The 19490-nt window shown below is 38.3% G+C and overlaps 1 protein-coding gene across 5 annotated transcripts in view; it reads left to right on the forward strand.

The window, feature by feature from the left end:
• Nucleotides 1–19490, forward strand: part of asap1b (ArfGAP with SH3 domain, ankyrin repeat and PH domain 1b) — a 77561-nt gene that overhangs the window by 14258 nt on the left and 43813 nt on the right. For all 5 annotated transcript variants that reach the window (XM_024280073.2, XM_024280071.2, XM_024280074.2 and 2 more), the window contains exon 2: nt 13604–13676. In XM_024280073.2, the coding sequence (XP_024135841.1) occupies nt 13604–13676 (73 nt within the window). The remainder of the gene's footprint in view (nt 1–13603; nt 13677–19490) is intronic.

A 19490-nucleotide genomic window follows, 5' to 3' on the forward strand; every position in this document is an offset into this window, starting at 1 on the left:
CTAAGAAAGCAAGATTTTGTCTCGCCCGTGGTAGTATCTACGTCATAAGTCTGAGATTTTTCAAACATCTGGTTTTCATCTGATCCAATACGATTTGAATAAAGAAATACTCAGAGAAAAATTGTTTTATCTACAGTATGTCCTTCATTATGAGAAAAATGTTTAAAAAGGCATGTTTAAAACACCCCCCAAAAAATGTACTCAAGTGTTACTACTTGAATATATTTCTATATTGCTCAATACTTTAATAATTTTAGTAACTTGCTAATTAACTTACTAATTACCTTTAGTAATTTGTAATACTTTAATGCTAAAAGAGCCATTTGGGCCTGTTTCTTGCTGATCAAAACCTAGTAGGTGCTGCAAAATCCTACTGAAAAAGGTTGATACTACTTTTCCTTTGTATCATTGTTGCTTTCGATTTTATATATATATATATATATATATATATATTAAAAACTCATTTTTTGCCTACTTTTGAATTTACCTCTATTTTCAATTTGATAGACTACCTCGTTGCATATTTGGTATCATTTTAATCAACACAACCACACTTATATAATACTACCTTTATTTAGTCATTTTCCATGCTGTATTCACACACTAGAGCTAAAATCATGCAAAAAACAGAAAATTTCCAAAAAAGTATTTTAGGCTTTTACCTTGTTTTTGCTGATGTTGTTTTTTCACTTTTTACTGAATCAAAAAGTTTCCCAAATCGTGACCCCAAAACGGTGACACAATCTGAACAGTGAGCTTTGTGATCCGTTACACCCCTAATACACACACACACACACACACACACATACATATATATATATATATATATGTATATATATATATATATATATATATATATATATATAAATATACTGGGTGCTGCAAACTATATCGTGAATTTTTTAATTCTCGATATAGTTTTTTTTTATGTCGGGCAATAACAATATATATCACGATATAAACCAAATACCTATACTAATGAGTAGCATACAACAGCGCAATATTCAGGAATGGTTCGTGTATTGTCTGACAAGCCTAAATTGGCCAAACTTTCACTCCTCTAGCAGTTTATATCAAGTAGGGGTTGGGTACGCCGCATGGGGACGCGCGCTGGGTCGTTTTCACGGACCTCCTCAGCTGCTCCTTAGACTGTTTCATTAAAACAAAGCATTGTGAGTGCTGTCCATGGTGATTATTGCCCAGTGCTATGTCTGTCAAAGTGAAGAAATTCAATGACTTACGTGTCCTTTGCATGGTTTTTTGTACTTCTTCTATGGTTTTAATGGGGTGCATTCTCGATACATCTCTGAAAATGTCACGTAAAAGACCACAACTTTTCTCACTTTTTTGTATATTCACATGAGACCTATTTTCATCTGTGGAATATCTGCAAAATGTATGTAGCGGCCTTAAGGAGTTTTTGAAAGTCAGGGCTACTGTTTCCACCAGAGAGCCACTATGAAGAGCCAAAAGAGCCACATTTGGCTCCGGAGCCTCAGACCCATGCATTAAACAAAACTGGACCTACCAGATTTTAAATCTCCAGCCCCATCTTCATTGGTTTAGTTCAGGTAGTGGCGAGTTAAATGAAAGTGTCTGTGGAGACTGGAAACTAACAGCTTGTGAAGATGATAACAGAATGAAGCGAAGGAGGTGGTGTTTGCTGTTATTTTTATACACACGTGCCGTTTTGTCTGCCCACGTTATAGTTTCTGATATATTGTAGATGAAGGGTCATCAAATATGTTTTTTTATTATTATTTTAGAGAAAATGTTTCATAAGAACTGCCCCTCTGTGTGTTGTAGACTATAAGTATGTGCTCCAGACCTCTTTGATGGTTTTGTAAATGATCTCCGAGAGCCAGAATAAAAATAGATGAGTGAAAATGAAAGTAGAAATAGGGGTTTGCTGCTTGTACGATGCGATGGGACTCTCATGCTGCAGCATGTGGGTGAGTTTGTGAAAACACGCACATCGTTCGAAACAAGCAGTGGGCTGAGTGGGAACAAACACAGCAGAGGAAGCCGTCAAATGATGTGTGAATCTAATAAATACTGCAGCTGCGCACGCAGCTTGGCTACCCACCAGACGTGCGCATTTGTGCTAAGTTTCTGCACAGCATCTCTGGAGATGAGCAGCATCTTTGCAGCTCAGACGGTTTGTTTTATCTGCCGTGTGCTGAAAAATCTCACAGCTGAGCAGCTCGTTCTTCCCTCTGAGAGTTTAAAGCTGGATGCAAACAGCAGGAGTGACATTTGCAGGTCATGTTTTGTTTAAAAAAATGAAGCTTTTAGGGTAATTTCAGGAAAGATTCCGTTCAAGTTGAGCCATATGTCATGTTTGCATGGTTTGGATCCACAAGCAGCCTAATGTGTTAACTGATTTTCTCACAGATTGATGGATTATGCATTTTACCAGCTTATCTTCTGTCCAGCAATGAGCTTCTGTATCACTGATAATTTGACTGAGTTGCAGCAGAAAGAGAGACTGCATGAAGGGGATCCAAAAATGGAATCAGTCAAACTGGCTGCTCTGGTTTCTTAGCAAAAACAGACACAATTCAAATTTCTGTAAATTGAAGTGTCGGGAATAGGACTGCACAAATATGAGGACAATTTGCAATACATGAACAAAAAGCAAAAGAAAAAGCAGCTAATATATCATTTTTATTTCACTCCAATAGTTGCATTCACATAAAAGGCAAGATGTTTTTATCTACGGGCATGCTGCGGGCAACAGGTTGCTTATATAGCATAAAGGTGAAGTAGGGGTGTCACAGGCACATCATATGGATTTTTCATTTTTCAACTCCCCAAATCCTCCAAGGAATAAGGAAATTAGACAATCAGAGCTTAGTTTATGTGGACGTCTTACAGGCTCTTGCGTTTTATGTGTATACCCCATTAGTGCACAAATAGCCCATACTTGTACCCTACTAATGAATAGGGGTCATTTTATTCACCACCATCTCTTCCCTTTTTCCTTTTGACCTAAATCAACAATCAGAAGCAGTGATAGCGTTGTTTGTGTGGGTGTCCTACAGCCACTATTCGGCAGCATTTGTGCCCGGTCAGTAAGGAGCCAATACTCAGACCTTACTGATGGAGAGAGTGTGGTGTAAGGGCACTGTACGACAGAAGTAACATTGTCCTCACAAATACTTCACGAAAAGCGGATGAGATTAACAGATGTAAGGGTGTAAAGTTGTTTCGTCTGAGACAAAATGGTGCAAAGTAATTTGTTTAAAGGGAAGCTGATGTTGAAGAAGTTGAGTTCTAATAGGAAGTTGACACAGATGGCTGAATAATTCATGTCCGTGTACTCTAATGTCTTACGTTGGCTCGTAATTGGCTGGTTTGAAATCAGTTTAGCTCCGATTGGGGTAAATATGCTCAATAAAACCCTCGTCTTCTCAAAAACGAGCAAATAGGTGGACAGTTGTTGTGACATATCTAGAAAATCACTTCTAGAGCTACATGTTCAATATTCAAGAAGTTAAGCCATCAGTTTGATTTTAAAATATTTTAATGGTTGTAAAAAAGAGATGAAATTCAGATGGTTTTTTTTCATTATGTTGTTTGCATGTGACTGAATGGGAAATGGCACTATTACATAAACCGGTAGTCAAAGTGTCATTGACTCATATGGGACTGTAAATGTGACAAAAGTTAGTTTACTGAACATTTTTGAAGCTAGATACTTAAAGTTTTAGCCAAAACATATTTTAGCTCTGCTGTTAGCTCGTTTTAAATAGTAGCTGATGTTTTGTAACTTCTTAGAGATCTTTCTTGATTCAAAGACTGATTAACACTCGTCTTGTTAAAGACACTACGTCAGTCATGTGGTTTATTGTAACACTTTACAGTTGACTCAAACTATTTTCAAGTTCGCGCTGCTGAGGGAAGTGGGTCACCTGCAATCTGCTGCTTTTCGGAAAGGTTACGGTCCGGCGTCTCCAGCTGAAATACATAAATGAAAAAGAAATGTATGATGTGGCAGGGCCAGAGAAAGGGATGTGCATTTGTTTCCTGCCAATGAAAACGGCACCCCGCCCTTCCTGCCTGAGTCATGCCACACAGACTTAACCAGCAGACAGACAAACAAACCGATTAAACCCATTTGTCTTTTATGGCTCCATCAATCCAGCATAAAGAAAAGAAGGCTGTAACTGTGTGTGTTTTATTTTTGCTTTATGATGTGTTTGGTTATTTGAAAGGAAATGAAAGTAAATCTGTGTTGAAAAAAAGCAGAACTGGAACAATGGGGAAATAAAATCCATCGCTGCCACGTTGGCTGTAAAAAAATGACCACAGAAGCTCTTTTGACTTTCAATCTAAAACCGTAGGAAGTGTTTTGTTATATTTAGTTTTTCTTGGAAAGAATTGGTTAATGTGGGCCTTTCAGTCATTTAGAGGAATTTGATGGTGTTGTAGCAGCATCTCCTGAGTCCCAGAGAGCTGCTGACAAACAGGAGGGCTGAAGAATGCTGACGCACAAAGGGGTCGGATCGCATCTCCATGGCAACCTCGTTACCATCCACCAAAGTGATGACAAATGTTAGGGAGGGGAGGGCATTGGTTCAAAGAGCAAATCAAGACAAGACAGCCAGAAAGGCTGTTTTTTTTTTTCTATTTTTTGTTCTGCAGCTGTCAGTAGAGAGCAGTTGGTGTCATTAGACGGAGTGCCGCTGACCCTGACAGGACACTGACAAGCCTGGATGCTTCCTGCTTCCTGCCAAAGGATGGCTGCAGGGGAAGCGGCAGGACTGCGTGTGGAGGATAAGGCCTCGGGCAGGAAGCGTGAAGCACAGGCAGCCCCCAGTCAGTCATGCCTTGTCACTTTGGCCACCAGCATCCCCCTAAGCTCTGACCTCCCAGGCATGAGTGTTTGTGCGGTGTTTGGAAACCAGGAAGTCGAATCCATTAACCTCTTAGGTCAGTTTGGTCACCCTTTGGTTGGAGGACTGCACTTATAAATGGAACAGTCCATCTGAAATGACATTCCATGCAGTGTTTAATGTTGTGGTGTTTAAAAGGGAAATATGTCAGACGGAAAAATGCAGCAGGGCATCTCACCGGAAAAGATGGAAGGGTTTGTCCTGGTAGCGCCAATGACTCTTTTCTTCCTTTTGGATTTTTATTCCACTTTCTTTTTTTTTTTTGGACTAATTTGCTTTTGATTTTTCTCTGCTGAAAATTTTTTTTATTGTTTAATGCAAAACAAAAAAAACAAAAAAGCCAAAATTAGCCAAAAGACCTAGCATGTAGCTGAACTCCAAATCAGCCTTAAAAACTGAGAAAATCCTAAACTAGCCAAAATAGCTAGCATTTAGCGAATATATTAGCCAAACTCTTCATTAGCCTAAAAAACAAAAAAAGCCTAAATTAGCCAAAATAGCTAGCATGTGACTGAAATGTTTAGCTAAACTCATAAATAGCATTGGAATTTTCCACTTTACTGCACTCTGACTCCAGATAATATAAAATAACGACTAATCGACTATTAAATGAGTTAATAGTCGATTAGTCAACTAATCATAGCAGCCCTACAGTAGATGGGTCAACAACTAAGAACAAATATGCTGATGGAGCTTCAACTTTCTGAGTAATCTTTAACTGTGAATGGTAAAAGATGTTTTTTGTGAGGTCATGGACGGGAAGCAGTCAACACCACCTGTCATATTTTCACCCTGATTCTGTTCAGATGGTGAACAGTGACTGGGTCAAAGGACCTCAATATGTTTGTTTCAAGGCACTGACAGGTAACGGGTGTTTAAAACTAAAATCTGTGATAACTACTTGGATCTGGATTTTTTAAGGGACACTTTGCTGTCAATTCTAGTAACTCTTCGAAATTTTTAATAACTTATAAGCACATTTTTTTTTGTTGGTTTAGAGACAGGAGATAGAACTGGAGGTAGCTGAGGTGAAGATGTTCTCTTATGGATTGAGGAATCAGGAATTAATCCATCAGTGGGGAAGATTGTGATTGATGTTTTGGAGGTAAATCAGGTAGTTTAAACATGTTAAAGGTAGAAACAGTGATGATGCTGGTAATACGATGCTGAGGTTGGAGCTACCAGGAGCTACCAAAGAAGAGGTTTATGGATGTAGAGAAGGAGGACATGAGGGTGGTTGATGTGAAGATGGAGAAAACAGAGAAGAGGGTTAGAAGGGGATAGATGATCTTCTGTCGTAGGGCTGCCACAATTAGTTGATAAATCAATATATAATCGACTATAAAAATAGTCGACGACTAATTTAATAGTCAATTAGTCGTTACTACTTTATATTGTATGGAGTCAGAATGCAGTAAAGTTAAAAGTTATAATGGAATTCTGCTAGCTTTTTGGACTATTTTGGAGTTTAGCTAATATTTCAGCTACTTGCTAGCTATTTTGGCTAATTTAGGCTTTTTTTGGTTATAGGTTAATTTGGAGTTTAGCTAATATTCCGGCTGCATGCTAGCTATTTTGTCCAATATAGACTTTTTTTAAATTTATTTTTAGGCTAATTTGGCATCTAACTAATATCTTAGCTGCATATCCGCTTCAGCTTTTTTAGCCATCAGCTTGAGTGTTTTTAGCTATCAATTTCAGCATCTTCAGCTGCCAAATTCAGCCTACAGCATTCACACTAGTATTATCGCAGTTAATGTGTGCTTACATCCAGTTTGCACATGACCCGATTAGTCGACTAATTGGAAAATGTTATTAGCGATTAGTCGACTACTGAAATAATTGTTTGTGGCAGCAATATTCTGTAGCGCCCCCTCATGTATGTGGTCTAAAAAAGCAGAAAAAAAGATCAAGGAAACTATCTATCCCTTTCGGGGTCAAAGAGTTGCCAGAGTTGTCTCGTTTACTGTTGGACAAAGGCAGAGTACACCTTGGACAGGTTGCCAGTCTGTCGCAGGACACACAATTACCCCCACACTCACATTCACACCATGAGTAACCAATGGACCTATGAAGCATTTTTTTGGACTGTGGGAAGAAGCTGTAGTGACCAGAGAAAACCGAAACATGCGCAAGAAAAACATGCAAACTCAGAGTTTTGAACGCACCCTGACAAAACAAGTTAATGCTTATAAGTCCATTGAGCCTGAGATAGAACCATGGTTTGGTTCTTGTTGACTCTGGTATTGGCAACTTAACCAATTGTATTTACTTGAGGAAATTTACATACACTTTAAGTCAAAACCAGTTTTCTTCAGGAATAAGACTCATTATTTATGCACATCCTTAAAATCTGCTTGTTACAATTCTCACTGATTGTTTTGTCCCCTTGCTTTTTTGAAAGGGTCTAATTTTTCTCGTCATGGACACTTAGGGGCATTTGCAGACTCTGGTGCTTGTGAAATCTGTTTCTTGCTGAGGCGCCGTTTGTGGTCTCCACCCTGTACTTCCCTCACATCTGTCCTTGACCTCTTTTGCTTCATCGCCAACAAACTTTCCTTTTGGAGCGTTCAAGGATGGACTTTTGTTGCACAGATGGCTCTTCAAAGTAGGCATTTATCAGTGGGGATAGCACCCTGCCTACGTGAATGTCCTGAATTCTTTGTCCATACGTTCCTTCTAAGCATTAGCTCTATATATGTATCACTTGCTGCTGGAGTGGAAAGACGAGTGACCACATATGTTCTGGCTTTGCAGCGCTTTGTAATTCCCCAGAGCTGAAACTGAGCTCACTATTGGACGCTGGCACCCAGAAAAAAAATCTTAAATCTATTCACTACTTGTCGGCCTTTTGGTGAGGCATTCTTGCTTGTTGCCAAGGCTTTGCTCAGAGTCTGCCAAGAGACCTCGATTTCCGTTTTTGCCTAAAAAAAAAGAAAAAAATTGAATCAATTCAATCCATGAAGCTTCGTCAGATATGTTTAAAGAATCAAACTCTTATTTTAAACCACTGTCTGAAACAGAAAAGGATAAAATATGCAAACGCTTGAGCGCATCATGGCAGAATATTTAATTCAGAGTACAGCAGAATAAATTATGCACAACCCTTAAGAGGCAGCTGCTCTCTACATGAGAGCCTCAAAGGTCGATCTGCAGATCACCCTTCGTTTGTGCTCTTTGTCTTAATCAGCACCACAACATCGGAATAAGACCAACTGGACCAGACTCGGGTTTGGAGGCTGTGTTGTTTTATTAGTGAACAGTTATTGTGATAATGCGACATGTTGAGGAGGTGAACATACAGATTGAATCATTTATGGGTTCTTTCTCTTTTTGACATTTTCTGTCTGAGCTGCACGATGACTGAGCATCAAAGGACAACTTTATTTTTCTGTTTGCAAGCTGAGCTTTGATTGAAGGAACCAGGAAGAGTCTCTTTGGCCCCTCTTCTGCTCCTTTCACTTTCAGGACAGAAACCGGGGGAAAACAGAGATCCGGGGTAGTAAAGAAAGCCCCACAAAAACCCTTGCTAGGAAAGTATTGAGGTCATCTCATTGTGTGGTTTTTACCTCAATTGTCTCAATTGTTTTAGGCGTAGGAGGATGTCTTGGATGGTCAGTTTGATTCTGGTCAAAGACAGTGAAGTCTCTTCTGTTGATCTGACTATAGTTACACCTTTATTGTGTTTTCAAATGTTGTACTTTAGTTTTTTTTTATGTATTAGGGTGTTGTACAATAAAAACACTCATCAAAAATCTGATAAATCAGCAGCCTTCTTTTATCCTGTGTTATCAACTCTTTCTTTGAGACCTGACTTGTATAATACCAAAGTAAAGTAAAGTATAGATGAAGTAGGTGAGATCCAGTTGGGTTGTCGGTGCGTTTTTGACCCTATCCTCCTAATCTTGTGGGCTGCGTTCTATGGGCGTCTCTTGGGTATCGTGGACACCCTGTTCGAGCATTAGCACAGGGTCAACAAGGAGCCATAGGGTGCGGCTTTAGGGCATAGTACAAGAGCATGTGCGTACTACTTGCATTAACCCAATGTTTCACGATACATATAACCCTCATGCTCTCTTATGGGGTCCAGATGACCCCACCTTTACATTGAGGTGTTAGCCCTGCCATGAGATAGGTGGACAAGACTTCATATCTGTCATTGAACACCAGTAAAGATCGACAATCATTGAAAAAAAAAGTTCAGCGCGCGGTCTTGTGGGGTCCAGATGACCCCACTTTTAATGTAAACAAGCCAAGGAGAGCGAAAGGGTTAACACAGGCACAGCAATAATCGATTCCACTTTTATGATGTCCTGTAACCCTTGTGGTATCCTAGGTATGTTGACGTGGGAGTAGGGTCATCTGGACCCCACCAGAACTGGTGTCCTACCAGATAGGAAATCCTGTCCACCTTCATCCACATTTGTCATGGGATGTATAACAGGTCAATGTAAGGCTTGGGTCATCTGGACCCATAAGATAGCACAAGGGAGGCCGCACAACTCTCAAAGGAACTGGAAGACACACATGTGCTCCTCTTAAGACAACTCCTCCTCTATGACCCTCCATGGCCCTGGACAACCCAAACACCCACAAGGGGTTGAGCTGGTCTAGTCATGTGACTTTGGCTTTAGAACTTCTTCAACTCAATTCAATTCAATTTTATTTATATAGCCCAATATCACAAAAAATGCCTCATTGAGCTTCTTGCCGGTAATTGTACAGAAGCAGAAGGTCAGTCATAATATATAAACAATTGCTAAACTAAAGAGACTAAATGAAACTGGTTACCCCTGTCCTTAGACACGCCGTCCTGGTAAGAAGAACATCCTAAAAACCTGATTTGGGATTGAGGTTCACTATCATCATTTCCTCTTTCCTTTTTTGATGTAAATCAACAATCAAATAGTGATTATTTAACATAATTTAAATATGTATACATTTTTCTTCATTTTAGCTTTTTGAATTTACTCTAAATACTTTAATTAGTAATAAAACATACTTTAGATCTCATACAATGTTGTTTATGGTCTCTCTGTGTCCAATGCAGCAGCTCTGCCATGAATTATATTTAACATAAAAGTAGTTTTTTATTCCAAAAAAATACCAGTGATGCAATTATTAAAGCAGGTGTCTGTATATTTAACATGTGGCTCTAATGTAAAACGGATTTAATATCATGTCTTCACATAAGGTCTTTGTTGCTTCTTCTCTTGTTGGTCATTTTTACAGAGTATCAAAGTTCTAATTCTTTCAAAAATAGCCTGTGATTAAACTACTGAGGTAAAGGTGGCCTTTTTCCACGTTGGCTCGAGTCCTTTTTGGCATGGCTGTGTGGCAGCGGGGTCTCCTTCCGTGTGCGGGGGATCAAAGGTTTGAGCCCTGGCCGAGCGGCCCTTCACGCTCTCATTATTGGGAAAGAGCCACGTAAAGCTGTCAGAGGGAAACCGAGGACGGCTTAATTATGATGTGAGATTTAATTAGGCCATTGTTGTGTGCGTGTCTCTGCTTTGCACCAGCTGACCTTGGTGTAATGGTGTTCTTGCACATGTTTATCATCTATTATGGGTGAACATGACAGAGTTATGGTTCCATTCCCTGTGGTTAAAGTCACTGGACACTTGCTGTGTTGGAGTAAATTATTCTCAAAGTCATAAATGTACAGACTCACAATTTAGACACTTTGCCGGACATCTCAATGTAATACAATTAATTAACCAATATTAGACACCGCAGAAGTCTAGAATAGGAGGCAACAGATTTTCATGCTGTCATTTTGCAGCTTTTCCTTATTCTAAACCTGGAGAATCTGATATTTTAGAATTTTAGTTTTATGTATATATTGGTGTCACAAACGGGTAAACAGCTGGTTCCACGTCCAGCAGGTTTATTAAACACAAACTTAGCACAGCTAAAAGTCCACGAAGCTAAATCAGAGTCAGACAGGATGAAGTCAATCACAGGCATGGGAGCATCCGAAAAGATACTAGGGTGTTAAGGATCCAGGCGAGGGTCAGAGCAGGCGGCAGGCAATCAGAGATATAACAGGGACAGGCACACAGAAGATTAGGTCCATATAGAAACACTGGATAATGCAGCCAGGGTGGCACAAACAAGACTTTGCACTGAGTGAAGCTCTGTGCAGTGCTGAAGTGTCCTGTGGGTGATTGGCAAATGACACCACTTTAAAGCAGCAGAGTATGAATGTGTGTGTTTGTGTGCATGGGGGAATTGTGACTGTAAAGCGGGGATCCCTAAACTACGGCCCGCCTCCTCCACATTTGGCCTGGCCCTCCAAACTGTTCTTGGCTAAATTAGACATTTTTTCCAGTTTTTTAGGCTAATTTGGCATTTAGCTAATATTTCAGCTACATGCTAGCTGTTTTGGCTAATTCAAGTTTTTCAGTTTTTTAGGCTATTTTTGAGTTTAGCTAATATTTTAGCTTTATGCTAGCTGTTTTGGCTAAATTAGACATTTTTCCAGTTTTTTTGGCTAATTTAGCATCTACCTAATATTTTAGCTACATGCTAGCTAGCTCTTTTGGCTAATTTAGGCTTTTTTCAGTTTTTTGGGCTAATTTGGCATTTAGCTAATATTTTAGCTTTATGCTAGCTGTTTTGGCTAAATTAGACATTTTTCCATTTTTTTGGCTAATTTAGCATCTACCTAATATTTCAGCTACATGCTAGCTAGCTCTTTTGGCTAATTTGGGATTTTTTATAAGTTTTTTGGGCTAATTTGGCATTTAGCTAATATTTTAGTTGCATGCTAGCTGTTTTGGCTAATTTAGATTTTTTTTTGTTTTTTTGGCTCATTTGACACTTCGCTAATATTTTAGCTAGCTATCAGCTTCAGTGTTTTCAGCTAGCAACTTTAGCATTTTCAGCTGTCAGCTTCAGTATTTTTAGTTATCAATTTAAGCATCTTCTGCTATTAATCTATCGCCAGTAATGCGATATATTTAGTTATTGAAATGCTTTAGTATTATTTTTTCTGTGAAGATTTTGGAAATGAATTATTTTTGATATTTGGTTATTTGTGGTTTTCTGGAAAACCATAAATCTTTACGTTTAAGCTGTGATTGATGCCCTTTTTCTTTTAGCCTACAAACTGTCCCCATCAGAGAACAAAACAGTTATGTGGCCCTTATAAAAACACATTTGGGAACCCCTGTTGTAAAGCAAGGTACTAAAGCCCTGTAAATATATTACTTTTACACATCTTTAGTTAAATAATGGGAATTTGGAGGTTCCACCATTCATTTCCAACTAAGTAAAAACAACAGTTTTGTTTGACTAATTTAAAAAGTTGAAGAGTTACAAAGTTGCATTGATCTCCCAAAAGCGGTGAACAGTTTGATAGTTGAATGAGTTAAATCGGTGAAGGGGTTAATGACTTGTGGACATCCAAAAGAGTCTCAATGGTGTGAATGCTTCAAAGCACCTAATTCAAGCTGGAAACGCATAATTTAGATAAATAATGACAAACTTTTAGAGACACTTCATTGTTGTGTTTAACCTCTTTAATTGCACTATTTTGTTTAACCAACAATTTCCGCTAAAGTCCCAAAAGCTTTGCTGTGTTTACGTTTAATCAGAGCTTAGTCGGTTGTGTGATTCCTGGCGGGCGCGTGTGACTTATGAGGTGTGTTTGAACGCGGTGTAGTCTTAGATGGAGTTGGTATTTTCTCTGGCAGGGCGTGAACTGAACCATTCAGCCGCACTCGGAGTTTTTCTGCCGTACGGATGACGTTTATGGGGATGAATTCTCCTCGAGTGTTTACGCAGTTTTTTTAGATTGATGAGCGCCACGAGCTAAAGAGCCACATTTAAGAACCACGGTTTAGCTTAATGTGTGGGAGGTGCTTTAGGATTTATATCAATTGAATGTTCATATGTTTTTCATTGTATTTTGGGTATTTTTGTATTAATGATGGTTATTTCTTTAAGTTTCTTTTAGGGCTTGGTTTTTAAAAAAAATGTCAACTACACTGTAAAAAGTTAAACATTAGATGAATTTACAAAATCTCTAATTCACTACATTTATTTATTTAGTTTTATCAAATTAAATGTGTTGATTGCATGAACCATCAACTCAAAATTTTAATTTGATGAAAACTAATAATTTTAAATGTAACAAATTACAGAACTTTTCACTTTTTTCAGTGTAATGACAATTGAATCAATCTTTATTTAGAATATCAGTTCATCAAATCCATAAATCAATTTCATTTCAAGTGATTTGCTTGATTATTTTTAATAAGTGGCAAAAATTAACCAAGTTTTGACTGAATAGCTGTAAAAATAATCCAGAAAATGTATTTATAAATCTTTAATTTAAATGATCATCTCTGTTAAAACTTTATTGTAATCAAACAAATTTTGCAAAAAAGTAGCAATTAATGGAATGGCATTGAATTTCTAATTATAAATTTGCTAATGTCAACCTGTTAAGTGACCAGACTTTTTATATATCTGCATTGGAAATAATTATTAAGAAAGTCAGTTATTGGTTTAGTTGCTTTATTTTATCTACGCACAACAAAATGAATGATTTCTTTGATCGCTCTCTGGCTTATGAACATTAAAAAAATAACAAAATAAATATTTATTTTTCTGTTTCACCGTTTTAACTTGAATCTCATTTTTTTTTGGAGTCCAGTCACTTCAGATTCTTAAGTGGGTTGTTTTTACTTCCTCCTCAGGCTCTTGACCAGGACCGAACGTCCCTTCAGAAGGTGAAGAAGTCAGTGAAGGCGATCTACAACTCGGGTCAAGGTAAAGCTGGATGTTTCTGAAGAGAGAATCTTGGGTAAACTTTGTGTGGGACAGATGGTGTGTAGCACATGTTCCTGCCATCAACACCTGAGTTTGTTTGGGTGGTTGCTGTGACATGAATCCTCAGTCATTTTCCGTAATTTTTTTTTTTTTTTTTTTCGAGAGCGGCCTCCTCCCTGCACTTTGACAGTTTGGGATGTTTGCTCGGTCTCCACAGAAAAGAACAATTTACCTTGGCCTCGCTGGAACTCCTTATGACAATAAAGTGCCGGTGGGGAAAACAGCTGGAGCAACTGGAAAGAATTTACTCAAAAAGTTAGCGGCTGGAAAAACCTGTTCATTTTTGAGATGTATCTTTATTAAAATGTGACTTGAGATTTTTGAGAATTTTATTGTTTAAAAATAAGTTTTCAAGTTTCAAAAATGATTGAACAAAATGAATGAATGAATAAAAATAAGGCTACATGTTGAATTGTCTAATTGTGGAATTCATCCATAAGATCACAGTAGGTGTTCAGATACTTTGTTCTTGTTTCAATATAAATTAGGCTGGCACAATAAATCACTAATTTATCGTCATGGCAAAATGTTACATGTATCACAAAAGACGCTAATTGTTCACACATGTTAATACAATCTCATAGCACCTTGAGGTATTTATCAAATCAAATAGAACCTTTTACCATTCGGATGGACCCGTCATGTTGTTGACCAATCAAATGAATTCCTTCTATGTATGTAAGTCTTTTTTGACTGACCGTTACGGTATGGTTTAGGATGGTCCAGGCACTTTAGGTCCACTTAAAGTTGGACCGTCATGGCGCATGCGGGGCGTAGATCGGCAATCTCTGGGTTTCTACAGTAGCTTCACCCTATTGCCTCATTTCCACTGAGTTCTGGACTTTTGAGCGTTCACTTTACAAAATAGACCCATTAAACAGGACCCACTGGTACCACTTCTAGTATCCTGTTGGTCGTGGGTCCAAAGAAAAATGGAATGGGCCCTTTAGGGCGGAGCTTCTGTCGTTGCATGATGTAACCCACTGATTGACTGTTCTGACACAGAGCTACACCATCGGTCTACTCCCCGCGTGCGCTTTGCCAATTCTCAATGAAAACGCTCACTTGAATTTCTCGGACCATTCTAAACTGGCCAAGGGGGGAGTGAGGCCTGACTGGTCCGTTCAATTTTTCTATGGACTTACAGCCCAAAATGGTACGATACGGTTCAGTCCGGTTTAATGGGTCCATTTTATAATGGGAACGTTAAAAATATCAGACTGGAGTGTACCGCTCAGTGGAAACGAGGCTTTAGATGCCCACCTCTTATGTAGACGAGGTTCATTTAGAGCTGTAGTCCCCAACCATCGGGCCACAGACCGGTACCAGTCCGTGGATCAATTGGCACCTGGGGCGCAGAGGAAATAATTAATTATGCCCATTTTTTTCTTTTGAGTCTCAACAATCTTTTATTTTGAAAAATAACCAGATTCTCTGAGCTACACTTTTAATCATTTGAGCTGTAAAGTTTACTCAAAGAAGCAAAATAAACAATCTTTGATTAAAAAAAATCTTTTGGTTTTAAAGGCGACAGGATTCTCTTGATTACATTTCAGTCACTTGAATAGTCCGGCGGTGTGCATCACGAGAAAAGTTGTATGTGGAGAACGGTTCTTTGCAAATGAACAAATGAATAAGGGATAAGTGAAGGGACAGAAGAACAGACGGAAGAACACGCTACGGCAACACAAAAAAAGAAAACAGTATGCTACATAGAATCCTACTTAAAATATGGATTTATCGTAACAGGTAATTCCCACACCAGGTACCTGTTTGGATAATATTCATAACAATAATTGGCAGAATATGTTAGCAGAGGTTAATGGTCCACATGTATTATTGTTGTGTTCAAGTGTCACTTTGTCATGTTCCTGGTCCTGGACCAGGGATTGCTTAAGACTAGGGATGTAAAAGATATTGGATATGTATCAAAAGTTGATCGAGCAACTGCTGTATTTTTTGAAAATCCCACATGTTAACAAGATTATGTTGGTTTAAAGGTATAAAATCAATCAAGAAGTAAATAATCAATTTCTGGTTTCTCTTTCTGTTTTTTTTTTTTTATCTACCGTCTTTGTCTTTTTATGTACATGCGATGCAAACAAAGAAACGTCCAATCATGAGCTCACTTCTTCCTGGACACATTTCTCTGTCAAATGCCATGGATGAATATTTTTAGCTTTAAATGCCATATGAAAAAGAAATATCTAGATTTTAGTGTTTTTGGAAAAACAATCGGACTGCAACGTATCGCCAGAAAGTTAGTTGAATCCTTTATGTGTCGATTCGTGGACCATGAATCGAGATGCGTATCAAATCATGGGAGAGAGAAATATACACACCCCTTATTAAAACTGATTTTTTTTCTGGATTATTGGGGGAAACGAACACTGAACTTTATGTATTCATTGATTCTGTGTATTCGTGGATTTTGGTTATTCGCGGATTCATTATAGTCGCGGATTCTGTGTATTCATGAATTCAGGGAATTCGTGGATTCCAGGTATTTTTGGATTGGGGGTAAATGCAGATTCTGGTTATTCGCTGATTCAGGGTCATCACGGATTCAATGTATTCGCAGATTCAGGGTATTTGTGGATTTGGGTTCTTCGCAGATTCAGGTTAGTCTTGGATTCAGTGTATTCGCGGATTCGGGGTATTTACCGATTCAGTATATTCACATATTCAGTGTATTCACAGATTCAGGGTATTTACGGATTCAGTGTATTCGCAGATTCGGGGTATTTACCGATTCAGTATATTCGCATATTCAGTGTATTCACAGATTCAGGGTATTTACGGATTCAGTGTATTCGCAGATTCGGGGTTATCACGGATTCAAGATATTCACGGACTGTCATGATTCTGTGTTCTGGTTTTGTTGTGTTCTGTTTTCCCTGTCAGTCTCACCATGTTCAGGTTTAATCATCCACAGCTGTCTTAATTTAGTTAATTGTCCTCAACCTATATAAGTGTCTGGTTTTCAGTTTCTCATTGTCAGGTCATCTGTTCTGTTCTGTTATGTCACGTCACTGGTTTGTGTTCTCCTGGTTTTGTTATGTTTGAGTTTATTAAGTAAATCTTTGAGTTTCTGCCACCATGTCCTGTCTCCATGCGTTTGGGTCCTACACCACCATCCCTGACACGGACGTCTCCTGTCCATAACCCCCGTGAACAAGGGGAACGTAGAGCCGTTGGTTGAATACATAAAGGCCTTTATTTTGACTTTTTACCTCAAACTAAAACAATATAGTTTAGCATTTGTGTAATCATATTAGAAGACCACTTATGCCTCCTTTTTCCATAAGCATATCACACTGACCTCATACCGCGATGATGATAAATTTGCGGTTAATAGTGCTGACCTAATGAGATGTTATAATAGAGTCAATTTTGGTCAAAAAATGAAACCAAAGCTTTGTACTGTAACAATAGTTTGTTTTATTTTCTAACAGTGTGGAATCTCCAAAAAGTCATTTTTACATTATAATTTATATTTTTTTAAAAAAGAACAAAAACTGGTTCTAGGAACCAATAAAAACTAATAGTACTCCACTAGTTTTCTTAATTCATTAAACTCTCATTTGAATTTCTTGAGTTTAAATGCAAAAATAAAGAACTCAAAACAGCTTTTTAAGAAAAAAAAAATTAATGTCAAGTGTTAACATATTTCCCAAGGATTTCTTACATGGAGATACTGATCTGTTTATATTTAGTCCCCTACAAATTAAAAGTTCCTTTTCTTAGGTCTATGGTTTCAACTGCCAGAATAATAATGGGACATCTGGCAGCTGGAATGACCTGGAAGTTTTATTTAAAGTAGGTCATGAAGAGGAAACGGTGGGCTCCAATCCAAATGACATTGTTCTATGAAGGTAGACCTCATCCCTCCCTGTGTAATCCTCTGTACAGAAAGCCAACAACTCAATTTAAAGACATACAAGGACGGAACATTTTAGACTATTAGAAAAATAGCTTGATTTAATGAACTTAAACTGGGGAAAAAAAGCAGTAAAACCCCTCGAAAGGTCTTCTCTGTACATCTGGTAACAATCTAAACACCTCCTCCTCCTCTTTTCTGGTCCAGTTTGACTGTCTCAGCAGAATTTTCTTATCAGGCGAACATCATGTCGTAAAAACAAAAAAATAAAAAAGCCTGTTTTCAAAATAATGTGAGCAAAAATGTAAAGGGTGATAGAAAACAGCGGCTGTGGTTTCAGGTGTCTGGTGTTGTCTATCTCGTGTTTCTGCTCACAGAGAGAAACTTTCCACTGCGGCGTTCCTACGTCTGCCATATGTGAGTTTTTATGAATGTCACTGGAGCTCAGCCTTTGTTTAAGGTCTGTGGTTCTTTTAGAGAAGACAGAGGAGAATCCACTGGACACGTGTGTTTATACTTATTTTTAAGATAAATATATATTTGTAAAATATAATTTTAGTTAATTTGTTGAGGTTTATTCAAACTGTTTTCACGTTTCTTTTAAAATTATTTTAGTGAGGATTTTTTTTTTTTAAACAATGAAAAATCTTTTGGTGAAAAATACAGAAATACAACATTTTAAGAATATTTATTTCAAAATTCTGCTTCCTTTTTAAGGGTTTTAATGATTTTAATCAGATTATGAGATAATCTAGGGGGAAATATTTCATGGTCGAAGCCTGATGTAAATTGCAGGGATTGGGGAGAATGAAGTGTAATATTGGAGAAGCACATTCAAGCGCTGGTTTAACAGTAAAGGTTGGAATCTTGAGGTACCTCATGGTTTGGTTTGATTTTGAAACAATTCAAAGCATCCAAGATCTCCATGTTTTTATAAATGTTTCTCTTTACTACAAGACACCAGATTAATATGACTTACATTTTTAAGTAAAGACAGGATCAATATACTTCGGGGGTTTGTATCTTTCCCTCTCACATGATTCGATACACAAAGGATTCAACTAACCTTTTGACGATATGATGCAGTCTGATTCTTTTACCAAAAAATCTAGATATTTCTTATTGATATGGCATCTAAAACTATAAATAATAATACATGCCATTTGACGAAGAAATGTATTCAGGTATTGACTTGAAAGAAGCAAGCTTATGATTGGACGCCTTTTTGTTTGCATCGCATGTACATAGACAAAGACAGTAGAAAAAAACAGAACGAGAAATGCCAGTGTCGCAAACAGGCAGTCAGCTGGTTCCACGTGCAGCAGGTTTTAATTCAGATAGGAACTAAGCCCAGCTAAAATTCCACAAAGCTAAATCAGAGTCAGGCAGAAGTCATCAACGAGTATGGGATCATCAAGAAGAGACTAGTGTTGTCAGGGTCCAGGCAAGGGTCAGGGCAGGCAGCAGGCAATCAGAGATAAACCAAGGTCAGGTTCACAGAAGATCTAGAATGAAACGCTCGGTAAGTTTTGCACAAAACAATACTTGGCACAGAGTGAGGCTCGGTGGGAAGGTGTGTTTGAGATGACCCAGCGCAGTACCTATTTTCTGGCTGCGCTGGCTTAGGAAGGCGTTTTGAACCCACCCCTTTCCCACGATACTTCGTGACGGCGCACATTTGACGTAGAAACTAATCAGCATACACCGCTCTGCAGGCGATCTGCGCAGCGCCGGGTCCGCCTTAGTCATCTCTAACACGCTTATTGTCAAATTGCAAACAGCTGAACAGCATCCAGGAACTGTGTGCTGGGGTTGCTGGGAGATGAAGTGCAGTCAGTACTTTGGAGACCTCTGTTGCTGGTGACCAGAGGAGG

The sequence above is a fragment of the Oryzias melastigma genome, linkage group LG20 (genome assembly GCF_002922805.2).
Source record: "Oryzias melastigma strain HK-1 linkage group LG20, ASM292280v2, whole genome shotgun sequence".
Lineage (NCBI taxonomy): Eukaryota > Metazoa > Chordata > Actinopteri > Beloniformes > Adrianichthyidae > Oryzias > Oryzias melastigma.